Genomic DNA, 14,320 nt, shown 5'->3' on the forward strand with positions numbered 1-14,320 from the left:
CCCGCCCTGCAAAGAGCTAAGTCTGCAGGGTTAACGTGTGTTGCAGGTGGGACAAATGAGGCACCAACCGATAAGGAGTGTCCCTGCAGCACGGTGACTTCTCCCCGACCTGGAGAGATGGCACTATGTTGCCTGCCTTTCTCTTTGGGTTTCGGATGTGTTGGGCTCGGCTCATGGCGACCTCCCGTATGCCGGAGTAGAACCCGAGCGCCCGTGGGGTTTCAGTGGCTGGGTTTCCCAAAGTAGATCACCAGGCCTTTCTTCCTAGGTACTCTGGGTGACTGTGAACTGCCGCCCTTATGGCTAGCAGGCTAGCACATTCATGGTGCGCACGGCTCCTGGGACCCCATTTGCACAGTGAAGGTGCAATAACCATTTTTAGTCATGTCCCATTTAAGAAACACCCCCCACCCCTCCCCCGCCAGTCCCTGAACATGCCTTGGGTCACTCTCTGCCAGCACCTCTCGTGGGGTAGAATTGTAGGGCTCTGTGACTCTGGCTGGGTGGGTGCCCAGTGGTGGTGCACTGATGGGGAGGAGGGTGGCAGCGCGGGGTACGGTCGGAATTAGGTGGACACAGAGAGGTCCCTTTCCTGGTTTTGACCAACTCCTTTCTTTGGCTGTGTTTCCCAGGAGCCTTCACGTAGATGGGCCCAGTCATGCCTCCCAGTAAGAAGCCGGAAAGCTCAGGAATCAGTGTTTCCAGTGGCCTGAGTCCGTGTTACCGGGGCAGCGGTTTGTCCAAGGCCCTCCAGGAGGACGATGACCTTGACTTTCCTCTGCCTGATCTCCGATTAGAAGAGGGGGCCATGGAAGATGAGGAGCTGACCAACCTTAACTGGCTGCACGAGAGCAAGAACCTGCTGAAGAGCTTTGGGGAGCCGGTCCTCCGGAGCGTCAGCCCCGTGCAGGACCTGGACGATGACACGCCCCCGTCCCCCGCCCACTCGGACATGCCCTACGATGCCAGGCAGAACCCCAACTGCAAACCCCCCTACTCCTTCAGCTGCCTCATATTTATGGCTATCGAGGACTCCCCGACCAAGCGCCTGCCAGTAAAGGAAATCTACAACTGGATCTTGGAACATTTCCCGTATTTTGCAAATGCACCCACTGGGTGGAAAAACTCAGTGAGACACAACTTGTCATTGAATAAGTGTTTTAAGAAAGTGGACAAAGAGAGGAGCCAGGTAAGCCTTGCGTCTGGAACTAAACCTTTGTCTCCGTTCCGAGCGACAGACCCACCTTGACGGTGTGTAAACCCACCATCCTGAAGGAGCAGGTGGCAGGAGACCAACCTCACTGCCATCGAGTTTGAGTCACACCAACTCATAGTGACCCTTAGGCCAGGGTAGACCTGCCCCTGCAGGTTTCCGAGACTGTAACTCTGGAGTAGAAAGCCTTGTCTTTCTCCTGCGGAGCGGCTGGTGCTTTCGAACTGCTGACCTTGCAGTTAGCAGCCCAGTGCATAACCACTGCCCCATCAGGGCTCCTGCAGTTATCTGTAGGCCGTTTGTATTTACTTGGAAGGAAGTTGCTCTCCTGAAACACTCTGAGTTAGACTAGATACTATTTCTGGTCTTCGGGTTGCTTTGCAGATCATTCACCACAGTACCGGTACCTTACCACCAAACACTGGTCTGCGGACTTCCGTTTGGTTCTCATTCCTTAGCACGGACGAGCTACTTTGGTTTTAGTGTCCCAGAAAAGCTGCGTTCCAAGAGCAAGTCACTAACCTGCGTGTGTATTGGTGGAGAGCTCCCACCCAGGGCTGGAGAGAAACGGCACGCCTTTTCTCGCTGAGGATGAGCTGCTGGGAGAAGTGGGTCTTTCTGGGGGTGGATTGCCAGTGCTCAGGAGTAGATGGGCGGTACTGGAGATTGGAGGAAGATGTGAGGAGATAGAGAGACTCCTGAGTGAACAAATAAAGACATGAAGTGCCCAGGGCACTTTCTGTATACTGGGTGTGCGTCTACATATGTGACACCTTTGAAACTCTGGGTGTGAAAAAGTGACAGAGGAAAGAAAGGGTCCTGCCAGACTCTTATTTCCCAAAGCGGGCAGTAACCCCCAGGGAGCTGGGAAAGCAGATTCCTACACTCTATACTGGATGATGGGTATAGGGCGACACTTTGTAATTGCTGAGTAACTTAATTGCCCAGAGGGGTGGGTGGGCATATGTGTTAGATGCTGACTGGCAAAGTGGTCACATCTTGGGCTTTTGCAGCCTTAGCTCGGGCCTCCTGTTCAGCTAAAGCCACCTCATGGACAGTTGAGTCGATTCCGACTCACAGTGACCTTCTTAGAACAGAATAGAACCATCTCTTGGGATTTGGGGGACTAAATCTTAATGGGAGCAGACAGCCTGATCTTCCTCCCGCATAGAATCTGGTGGATTTGAACTACTGACTTTCCAGTTAGCAGCTGAGCACGCATAGCCCCATATATCACCAGGGCCTAACACGTGGCATTCCGCTTCTTTCAGGAACATAAGGTACATAATGGAAGGAACCCTGGTGGTGTAGTGCATTGTAAGTTGGACTCCTAACTCTAAGGTCAGCAGTTTGAAACCACCAGCTGCTTCTTAGGAAAACAGAACAAAACAAACAACAGAAAGCAGGGCTTTCTACTTCCGTAAAGAGTGATAGTCTCAGAAAGCCTCAGGGGCAGTTAGTTCTTCCTTGCAGGGTCTCTGAACTGGCATCGACTTGAGGGGAATGAGTTTGCGTTGGGTTTGGTCGGAGCTGGAACAAAACATGATCAGGTGCTGAGTTTTCAGAAGGAGTGTTACCGGAACACATACACATCTCCATTCACCCCCCCACCCCCAAAAGATTTCCCATGTTGCTTTGCCTGTTAGCTGCTACAGCGTGCTTTTGGAAGTTCAGGTTCAGTGTTGGGACCACTATTGATTGTGTGAACTCCGAGACTAGGCAGGGCTGTACCCTCTCGTTTCTTTCTCTCCAGAAGCGTGTTTCTGGGTAGATGTGTGCTCTTGGGAAAGCCCTCTTTACTCACCTTTGGCGCTGAGGCATGCAGATAAAGCAAGTGCCCGGTCCTTTTGCTCTGATTGGACTGTCTGCTGATGCTGGGTACCCAAACTTTGCATTTGAGGGGAGCCAGGGATCAGGCTCAGGGAGGAGCGCTGCTTGGGGAGAGCAGAGACGTGGACGCCCACCAAGGAGCTTTACCTTTGGTTGCTGGTGCAGATAAGGTCCAAATCAAAGGTGCAGGTGGAGGGTTCATTCGTATGCTGGAACTCTTCCCCAGGTCCCCATTGATAGGTGCTGGTGGTGACACAGTGACAAAGTGCCTATGGCTCTTCATTAAGGAGAGGGAGTCCCGGGGACCGAGGACTCTGCTGCCCCACTTGACCGCTCTCCTTCCTCTTCCTCCCTGCTCTGGCCACTGGAGGTATTTGCAACCTCACCTTCTGATGTGGGCCTGCCCAACGAGTTCGATCAGTCTGAACACAGAGATCCCCCGCCCTGCAAAGAGCTAAGTCTGCAGGGTTAATGAGCATGTCTGTCTTCCGGGTCCCCCAAGCCACATGTCACCGAGCTCACCGGACACGCGTTTTCATTTGCTCTGAGGTGGTTCTGCAGATTCCCACTTGCCGGGGTTGGCAGGATGTTGGAGCACACCAAAGCTCTGAGACTAGTGTGTGGCCAGGCCTGGAGGATCACCCATCAGCATCAGAGGCACCCGCAGCACACCCCACCCCTGATTCTGGACTTCAAGCTTTCTGGGATGCCCTGTGTCCACCAAATCTATTACTGTCTGATCAACAGCGGCTACTTCTTGAGACGCTAGCTGCTTGTTGCTCCCTGGTTACTGGCACTGCTCCCACCACGCCCTGGGCATTAATGTCCTCTTCACTCCCTGGGCGCTGGCGCTGGCCCATCCTCTCCCTGGGTTCTGGTGCTGGTCCCTTTCCACCGGCGGCGGTGGGGTGGACTCTGCCCCAGGTGGCTAAGGAAGGAAGGCAAAGGCATTTCCATTGATTCTGTGCCCAGCAAAAGCGCCTTCAGCTCTGTGGGGAGCTGCGTTTTCTTCCCCAGGGGATTTTACTTGGTGTGGCTCCTGCACGCAAGTTGGGCACAGGTGACTCCGTGCAGCCTCCTGTGGGTGAGGCCATGTGTGGGGGAAGGGAACCGTGAGAGGGCACCCCAGTGAGCGCCCCAGCCCGCGGGGTGGGGTCGATCCGTGTGGTGGAGCAGGCGTCAGCCCTAAAGAGACTGCAAGTCCTATGCACAGGCCGCAGCCAGGCTCTGCGTGCACAGTCAGTCCCGGTGCTCTGCGATCCCTCGATCCCTCGTACACGAGCTGCGTGGACAGAGGCAGCTTTCAGTTGCTATTGCCTGGGGAGGGCGGCGGCGGGAAGCTGCTGCCAGACGGGGACTTGGTGTCTGTCTGGGGCCATGAAGGCTTGTTGGAAGTAGATTGTGGTGATGGTTGTAAAGCCTGCTGAATAATGAATACCACTGAATTGGGTATTTGAAGACGGTTAAAAGGGCTGTCGATCAGGGAGGCTGTCGATCTTGCTCCCTGGAGTTGGGACGCGGGCTCTGCTGGCGGGGCGGCTGTTTGGCTGGGACGCTGGGAGGAGGTGTGTACTGATTGCATCAGGCTCACCTGTGGCAGGTAAAAACAGCCACCCTTTCTCAGGCCCCGCCCTGCAGACTGATTCAGCAGCTTTCAAGGGGACCAAGGAGGGCTGTTGGGGAGAGGAAGTCCCACGGGCAGCTTCTCTGTGCAGCCGGGTTTGGGAGTCCCTGAGGCCAGCGTTTACACTCCAGCCGAGTGAGCGAGCGCAAGGGCGAGTTACTCGGGAGAGCACGACACCCCCCCCACACAGGTCCTGAGAGTACCAGAAGGAACCTGTGGATCCCTCACCCCTTCAGCCCACCCCCAGGCTCAGTAACTTACGGGGCGGCACCCTTCTTTCTTGGTGTTGCAGTGATCTGAGGGTTTTGAAGCAAATCCTAGAGTGTGTCCTTGCACCCAACACAGTTCTTGGTGTGTGTGTGTGTGTGTGTGTGTGTATGTGTGTGTGTTTGAACACAGTGCCATTTCTTGCCTGACCACAATGCCAGTGTCACTTTTAAAACTCCACACGGTTGTTTGGCGGTCACTTAATACATGCACACAAGGAGTTGCTGATTCCGATACTTGGTGACCTCACGTAAGTCGGGGTCGGACTGTGCCCCTGAGGGGCTTCAGTGGCTGATATTTAGTAGGTCACCAGTCCATTCTTCCGAGATGCCTCTGGGCAACCTTTAACCTCCAGCATTCCAGTTAGACAGCTGAGCACACTAGCCACCCGTGCCACCCAGACGACTCCAGTACACCATGTGCAGATGCCCGAAGACCTGGCTGACCCACTCCTAGGGGTGCTGAGATGGAGCTCCAGAGTCCTGGAGTCTTGGCCTTACCCTCGCTGGGCCAACTTTTCCCATCAGCCTTTTATCTCCTGGTTTCCTGTATTGGTGATCTCTCTGAGTTCATCGATGTTGGAGCATTGGTGTCTGGAATTAAGGTTGCTGCAACCTTACTGTGGTTGTGAGGAGCCGTGGTGGTACACAGGCTAAGTGCTGAGCAGCGAACTTGAAGGTTGGCAGTTCGATCCCACTCACCACTCTGCTGGAGAAAGACGTGACAACGTGTGACCTAAAGATGTCTAACCTTGGAAGCCCCACGGGGCCGTTCGGCCTGTCCTATGGGGTCCTGTAGCGTCCTTGGGGGTCGGAATCTACCTCTCGGCATTGGGCTTTAGGGTTTGGGTTTGCTTTAGCCAGGGCTCTTGGTTAGGGCCATGAGACTAGTCTGTAATAATCTTGCTGAGTACTGTAAGTCAGAAGTCAACAACAGGTATCTTTTTATAGGCGGATTCAAAAGGCTCAGGTATGCGTTTCTTTAAGTCTCCTCTTTTGCCACTCTCATGAACAACATTTTGTCATAAGAGGCTTTATAAAGGAAACACTGTACGAAAGTAGCTTTATTAGACCCAGGAGCTGAGTGCTTGCAATACAATTGTAGCCGATAAATAAAGGCAACCTGTCTCATCGGAAAGAGGAAGCCAGGGCACCTGGTTCTTGTTTGGATGCTGCCAGTACCTGGCTGCCTGTCTAGCTGTGTTCCTGCCTCTCCAGGGAAGCAGGTTGTTCCTTGGGGCTTTTTAACCTGGGTGCCTTTGGGTGTCAGGCACCCTCTGAACCACCTGGGATTATTGGCAGCATGTCATGCATGTTACAAATGGCACTTTGTTAAGGAGAGTATTGGTTTGTTTTCAGTTTGAAATATGCAGATACCCGTCAGGGCTTTTGAGCCCCTGAGAGGGGAGCTGGGCCCACCAGTATATTAGGGCATCGTTAGACTAGACTTTTTAATGCATTAGCCCAATTCCTTCTCCCTCCAATCCTAGGAGGCAGGCTCTCCGATTTTCCTTCTTAAAATCAATGAAAAGTTATATTTACAGGAGTTCCACCACCTGCCATATGTCAGACACATAACAATCTGAAGCCCGTCCCCCCAGTCTCTGGAAAAGGTCGTCCTGCTTGGTAGAGGCAGTGATAAAGAGGAAGATTTTCCAACAGATGGATGGGCACAATGGCTGCACGAGTGGGCTCACAGATAGCAATGGATGCACGGCTGGCACAGGACCGGGCCCTGTGACCTTCTGTTACACAACGGGTCTCTATGAGTTGACAGCTACCCAGTAGCACCTAACCGCAGCTACAGCAAAAGCCATGTTCACAGAATACACAGAAGAAGCACCTAGCGGTTGTCTGCCATGATCTCTGTACTCGGAAGGTGCTAACCAGCTCAGGGCTAAGCAGGTGCCCTTCTGAACTGGAGAGACAGAAGACCAGCTCCTGTTCTGTGACTTGCCGCTGGGCCAGCCATGCCTCTGCCCACCTGCCTGCTTGCCTCTCACCCCCTCCTGTGGGTGCCCTTTCGTCTGATGGTGGTCCACATACCTGTTGGTCTGATGGCCATTTTAGGGGTAAGAGATGACTTAATTTTTTTCCCCAGATAACTAATGCTCTTTAGAAGAAGATGTAGTCTAGTATTGATGGGTAAAATCCCTAAAAGCCAGGCGGGTCATGCCAGGTGGGTGAGAGGCATAGCAACATGGGAGGCCTGAGTGATGCCTGTGTGTTCATCATGGAAGCTGGCATTGCCCTCAGTCCTGCCCAGTTGCTCTTTCCAAGTAGTGCTCCTTCTGGTTTGTTCAGGCATGAGCTGCAGAGAGAAGATGGATGGATGGATGGATGGATGGATGGATGGATGGAATGGGAGCCCAGGCTTGAGACCCAGGTTTGATTGTCATCCAGTGCACCTCGTCCGCAGCAACCACCCCCCCGTCAGTGTAAAGTTCGGTGTTGCCATGATGCAGATCAGATTCCATTGGTGGTTCCAGACAAAGACCAGGAAGAAAGGCCTGGCCGGCTATATCTGAGACTCAGCCCATGAAATCCCTGTGGATCAGAGTGATCTGGTTTGAATGTGATGGTGTGGTGGCATAGGGTGGGGCAGCATTTCCTTCCGTACATGGGATAATGTGAGTTACGGTAGACACAGTCGCCACCAACCACAGCTATGGTGTGTGCCTGCTGTGGTAAATGTCCAACAAAGGCGGGCATCTCTGACCTCCACTGCTCTTTAGAGCAAAGAGAGTGAGGCTTCGTCTCACGTACTTTGGGCATGTTGTCGGGAGAGACCCGTCCCTAGAAGAAGACATGCTTGGTAAAGTGGAGGGGCAGAAAGGGAGATGCCCAATGAGATGGATTGACAGCGTGGCTGCTACAATTGGCTCAAACACAGGAAGACTTATGGGATGGCGCCGGACTGGACAGTGTTGCTTTCTGTTGTGCCCAGCGTTGATACGGGTCAGAACTGACTTGATGGCACTTAACAACAGTAATGGCTTCCCTATTGCCACGAGGCAGAGGTCAGCCCTACCTTCGCCTCCATCCTCTCTTCTGACCCCAGCCTTTCTTCACACAGCACTCTTCTTCATGGCTGGGTTGGAAAAGTCGTTGTAATGGCCATATAGAACTCATGGACAATGCTCATAATTGTGGGGGGTTATTAGAGATGGTAATAGGTTGCCACACGCGAGGATCCGTAAACCGTTAAGATACAGCCATTGGCCCTTCACAGCACTTCCCAGTCAGCAGCTAAGTCTTTGTCCAGGCCTCTGCTCTCAGACACATGGTCCCTTGCTCTGCGCCTCCATGGGCCAGGAAGCCAGCCCACCTGTTGTTCTGTCCGGCCAGATGAGGAGGAGGTCGTGCTGGCGCCACTCCTCTGAGTCTCTGATGCATCCGGTCTTGGGGCCTCCACCAGTGCAGGCAGAGATCTTGGGTCTGCCCTTGCAAACAGGCCCTAGGATTTCTCTCGCTGTCTGAGATGGCTCTGACACACAGAGGAATGGCTTTGCTGGAGTCGTGGCTTGTCCTTGAGCTTATCTGCCACACTTCCAAGGAAAAGGAAGGATGGTGTCTTAATCCCACCTACTAAAGTACTCTCAAAGATGCCGAGTTAGACCGGGTTGACTAGAGAAACAAATTCATTGACACTCATATGTGTGTAAGAGAGAACTTTATGTCGGAGAGCAATTGTGTATTAAGAAAACATCCCCGCCCAATCCAGATCAAGTCCATACTTCTGCTATTAGTCCATATAGCCAATACCAGTCCATAAATTCCTCTGTGGAGTCATGCAACATGTGCCGTGATGCTGAATGCACGAAGACCACAGGCTGGTGGGGGGAAAATCTGTGGATCCACTGGCAGTGGAAACAGCTCCAGGGCTCTGGCTGCCATCAGCATGGCTCTATGTGACCCATGAACAGGAAGGTGAAGCAGGGAACGAGAGAGACATCAGAAGGCCATGCCCATAAGCAGGCATCAGGCTGTGACCTGATTGACAGGCTAGACTCCACCCCTTCACTCTTATTTCTCAAGTTGACATGAAATTATGTAACTACCACAGATTACCTCAAGAAAACAAAGGCTTTGACTTAACCCCACCTTCATCCTGGAGCCGAGAACTCCCTCCAAAATGGAGTCTTAACCACAGGCAAGGGGTCCAGAATTATTATACATCGCCTAAGGCCAGAAGCGCTGTATTAATTCACTACTGTACTAAGCATGGACTCACTGCCATTCAATTGATTCTGACTCATAACGACCCTCTAGGATGGAGTAGAAACTGCCCCTGTGGGTTTCTGAGACCCTTAAGTCTCGACAGGCATAGAAAGCCTCATCTTTGTCTCACTGAATGGCTGGTGGTTTCGAACGGCTGATCTGACAGCTGGCAGCTCAACACCCAACTACTACATCACCTGGGCTCTTGTACTAAACACAGAATGTATACAAAATTGAGTGTGATGTTGTCATCGCCTGCCCGCAGAATCTTTCCTGAGGTAACAGGATGTCTCCTTACCCCTGGGCTCGCTTTCTCGCTTGGTTTAAGATGTCCCCTCCCTCATTCCCTTCTCTGGCTCTTCTGCTGCAAGGATGTGCTGCGTGACGCGATGCCAGTCATGACGCGATGCCCAGGGAGACAGTGCTGGCCTCCATGAGGGTCTGGACAAGGCTCTGGAGAGCTTGGCTACTTCCAGATCTGATGTGTTTGTCTCCAGTGTTCTGGCCCGCGTTAATTGCTCAGAAAATGGGCTCTTGCCCTGTGGTGTCCTCTGGGCACCCCTGGCTCCGTTGTTGGGCTGATTGGATTCCTACCCACCATGCACTGTGTTCAGAGCCTCCCCTGTTGGGCTGATGAAGCTCTCAGAGCCCCCTCTGACATCACTTCCCCTCTTCCCAGGTGACAACCCATGGCCGTTCAATCTTTTGTAACGCATCTCGAGCTGCCTTACTAACCCGAGTAGAACCGCTCCATAAGTTCTGCAAGGCTGACATCTTTTCGGCTGAATGGGTTTGAACCACTGACCTTTTGGTTAGTGGCTGAGAACTTTAGCCACTGCGCTACCAGACACCTTTGAAGCCATTTTAGCTGCAGGATACTGTATATATTCGAGTATGTGCCGACCCGTATATCAGCCGAGATACCTAATTTTACCACAAGAACTGCATTAAAAATGTACTGGAAAAACTCGGCTTATACAGGAGGATGTACAGTCTATCTGCAGCAGACAGCATCTGATCTTGGCCCACTGACCTCGCATTGAAAGTCATGGGTTTAGTGGTGGCTCGTCTGGGTTACTCCATTCTCCGTCAGGGCCCCCGTCCTCCTGATGTCATCCAGGAGAGCTTGGGAAAGACGATGGTGTCTCCGGGCCTGTGTGTTTGCTCAAGGCCAGTGTTCACATGGATGCCACTTTGTTGGGTGGGCCTTTTGTGTGGCTTTGTGATCCCCCCGCCCCCCTTTGAGTGTCTTGTCCCACCCCTGTAACTCTGCTTCTGCTCTCAACGAATCTAACCATTATGTCTTCGCTCCTTGGCCCCATTTGCTCCAGCACAGAGCGGAAGCTTTTAGGACTGATCAGTTTCAGGTTGGATCGCTGTCGGGCACAGCTTTCTCATTGGCTAATTTTTAGAAGGTGATGGCCAGACCTTTCTTCCTAGTGCATCGTATAGTCAGGAAGCACCACTGAAGCCTGTCCAACACCATCGCCACACCATCGCCTCCCCTGACCGGCGGGGTGGTGGCTTCGTAGGAGGTGCATGTCTGAGCAACAGCATGGGTCCTTCTGCACGGAAGGTGGCAGCCCGCCCTGGAGTCACTGTTAGTGTCGGCTGTTGCCAGTGGAGTCCCTTCTGACTCGGGGTGGGCAGAGTGGAGCTGCCCTGTGGGGTTTTCAGGGCTGTGATCTTCCAGGCAGGTAGCCAGGCCTTACTTCCGAGTCACCCTGTTCTGAGTTTGAATTGCCAACCTCTCGGGTTAGTTATCCAGCCCTTAACTGTTTACACCACTCTGCGGCTCCCATCGGAAACTAACCCTACCAAAAACTAACTGGTGGCCCTTGAGTGTGTCCCAGCACACAGCGGCGCCACCCTTCCCCCTCACCAACCCCAAGAACTTCCCAGGGGTTTCCCAGGCTGTCATCTCTATGGAAACACAGTGTCTAGTCGTTTTCCTGTGGGACGGCCATTGGGGTCAAACCAGTGATCTTTAGTGAGGAACTGAGTACTTCACCAGCACACCACCGGGACTCCATTTATCAGTATCTCAGCAAAGCAAATCAGAGTTCACTGCCATCAGCTCGATTCTAGCACACAGCGAGCCTTTGTGGCTTTCCCAGTCTGTCTGTCCCCCTAGAGCAGACAGCTTCGTCTTTCTGTCTCAGAGCGGCTGCTAGGTTAGAACTGCTGACCTTGCTGTTGGCAGCCCAGCAGCTAATCCACTGCACCTCAAGGGCTTCCTTCCTAGCCATCTTGTTCCCCTTAACTTGGGGGGCCTTGGTAGCCCGGTGTTTATTAGTTACTTTATTCAAAAGATTTTTTTGGTGATATTGAAGGTAAAGAAAAAAGCAGTGTGAGATTTAGCCCTTGCCTTTCGGGAACTTACATCCCAGGACAGCGAACACTGGCTCGCTGCTGCTGAGGTGGACAGAGAACTGCTCCCAAGGGCCTCTGAGGCCAGACATCTCCACGAGAGCAGACTGGCTGGTTTTCTCCCCCTGCACAGTGGCTGGTGGCTTTCTCCCACACCCCCATCCCCGACCTGGGGGTTAGCAGCCCAGCGCTTTACCCCTCTGAGCCACCGAGCCCCTTCTAGAACAGCGGGGTGAGCGCAGCACACATCAGTTCAGGCTGAGTTTTGATGCCTAAGTGATTGGGGTCTTTGGAGGTCAAGGACAGCTTACTTTTCTGGGGATGTGAAACAGTGGCATATTCCTTATGAGGGGCCACACTTGAATAAGTCGTTAGCAAAGCATCCTTTGGGCACGGGAATGAGCCGGTGGCTTCCAGGCCCGGGTTCGTTATGGATGAGATGGGACCGTTCTTTAGAGACAATGCAAACCACAGTGATTCAAACAGGCTGGAAGTGCATGCCTCCCAGACGGCACCAGCCAGCATGTTCTAATGCCAGCGCTCAGACTCAGGAGAGGGGGTGTGATGGTAAGACACAAAGAGGCATCTTGGCTGAATTGTTAGATGCCTTGGTGTCACCTTAGAGCAACTGACAACCCCTCCTCCCCCCATCACCACCACCACTACCACACTCTGCTTTTATCTTATTGGCTGGAACATGGTCACATGATCTTCCGTGGCTGCAGGGAAAGCTGGGAAAGGTAGTCCTTTAGCTGGCCCCTCGATAACATACATGCTGGTTCTGTTACTGCAGCAGTGAATGCAGGATTCTCTGCCAAGGAGGTCTAGATGGGGAGGAGACAGGAGTTTCTGGACCCAAGGAGAGGATGGAGCTCAGTATCAGAGAAAAGGAAGAAGAAACAGGTGGGTGGGCCGGGGAGGCAGCGTTCGTAAAAGCAGGGTCTTGATGGAGAAGCCGCCATGCTCAGGGCCATTCCAAACTTGCCTTCCGAAGTGACCGGCAGCGGAGATGGGGACCCAGTTTTCAAACTGCCCTGCTCACCAAGGCTCCGCTTCTAGACGCGGTGTCAAAAGCTGTAGCTCAGCCCCGGCGAAGATGTGGGCTGTGCGGAGTGCTCAGAGGAGCAGCCAGGACACAAGGCTTCCTGAGAACGGAACTTGATGGTTTGCTGTATGAGATGACCAGTCCCCAGAACAGATCAAAACCTTAGAGTCTCTCCTCCCTCGTTCCCTTGCTTGAGTACCTTGGCTCGTGGGGAGCCAGTAAACACAGGCCCAGCCACGGTGGGGGGTTTCTTGGGGAAAAGGCTTTCCAATTACCCTTCCTTTTCTTCTCTGACCCGGAAGGGGTGTGTGGGTTCCCCCTGGGGCCCCTGGGTTCCCCCTGGAACCCCCTTACGCTGTCACATGCCTCTCCCCCTCCAAGAATGGTTATCACTGGATAGAAAACTAGCCCGTTTTCCAGATTTTTTGGGGGAAGAAAAGGCCATGTTTGTGAATGCTGACTCTGAGCATGGCCCTGTGGACGGACCTAGAGGGATGCCGAGCCTCTGGGCCTGGCCCCACGGCTCGCTGAACGCCGAGTCCCCTTGGAGTCAGTCGCTCCTGGACATGGGAAGCCAGCGCCGACCTCCGGGCCCACAGAGTCCTTCAAGTGCAATAGATAACAGACCTGGCACCTTGTCACCCTGTTTCAGCAGCAGTTCGTTCACCCTCGGTTCTCTGTGGTTGGCTCAGCACCGTGCTGGGTGCTGGGACACAAGAGTGACCCACAGGTCACTCTTGCCAGTTTTCTGGGACCTTCGTGAGTGGGGTGGGGCGGGTGGGTGGGGTCCATCTGCGAGTATGCGAGCGCGTCCCACACAGTGGTGTCTGCAGTGAAGAAAACCAAACGGGCTCTGGAGAGAGGACTGGGGCGGTGGTGGTAGGTTTCCCTCGGGGTTGGCCGGCTGAGGGCATAGCGTGTGGGAGATGGACTTGCCAGTGGCAGCGGCTTGCGATGCCCCAAGAACTGGAAGGCGGTACCTTCCTCACCTCACGCCCCCTGCCTTGGAGTTGATGCCTACAGGACAGGGTAGAACTGCCCCTGTGGGTTTCTCAGACTGTCACTCTTGAAGGGCACAGCAAACCTCCTCTTTCTCTATTGGAGCAGCTGGTGGTATCGAACTGCTGACTGCTACGGCTCCTCCTTCCTTAGTGAGGGCTGACAAAAGGCACCGCGCGTGGGTGGGTATTTTCTCAAGGTTCAGGAAGCCACAAGTATGAATTGGCATTTCTGGGGAGCCCTTTCTTTGTTGGTAACCTTGGGCATACCTGGGGGTTTCTTGACATCTGCCATCCTGTGTGTGTGTGTGTGTGTCCGTGTGTCTCCGTGTGTCTCCTCTGTTCTCTTTGAAAATCAGAAAGGAGGTGGAGGCCCCATGGGCTCTGGCCTAGCCCCATTAACATCACAAAAGATGACAGGCTGCTTCCAAACCCATACATGGGTTGGGACTTGCACACACACTTTTGTGGGGCACAATTCCGAAGGCCAATGTGTTAGAGGGAAGATCAGTGTTTGTGTGGGAATATCTATCCCTTCCCGGCTTGTTCCAGGGGTGCAGGCTAGAGGTGCTGGTTTGAACCCACCTACCCATCAGAGCCATCGAGTCAGTTCTTTGTCACAGTGACGCTGTAGGATGGAGGAGACTCATCCCTTTGGGTCTCCAAGCCTGTACATTTTTAGGAAGCAGGCAGCCTCATCTTTCTCCCTTGGAGTGGCTGGTGGTCTCAAACTACTGACTTTGAGGTTAGTAG

The 14,320-nt window shown here is 53.3% G+C and overlaps 1 protein-coding gene across 2 annotated transcripts in view; it reads left to right on the forward strand.

Annotated features, from left to right (window-relative positions):
* FOXN3 (forkhead box N3) overlaps positions 1-14,320 on the forward strand; it is a 296,318-nt gene that overhangs the window by 74,272 nt on the left and 207,726 nt on the right. For both annotated transcript variants that reach the window (XM_004698756.2, XM_045287733.1), the window contains exon 2: positions 633-1,189. In XM_004698756.2, coding sequence (XP_004698813.1) covers positions 647-1,189 — 543 coding nt within the window. In that variant the 5' untranslated portion in view covers positions 633-646. The remainder of the gene's footprint in view (positions 1-632; positions 1,190-14,320) is intronic.

This window comes from Echinops telfairi, unplaced genomic scaffold (assembly GCF_000313985.2).
Source record: "Echinops telfairi isolate 266 unplaced genomic scaffold, ASM31398v2 ScPeMD7_18;HRSCAF=68, whole genome shotgun sequence".
In the NCBI taxonomy this organism is placed as follows: domain Eukaryota; kingdom Metazoa; phylum Chordata; class Mammalia; order Afrosoricida; family Tenrecidae; genus Echinops; species Echinops telfairi.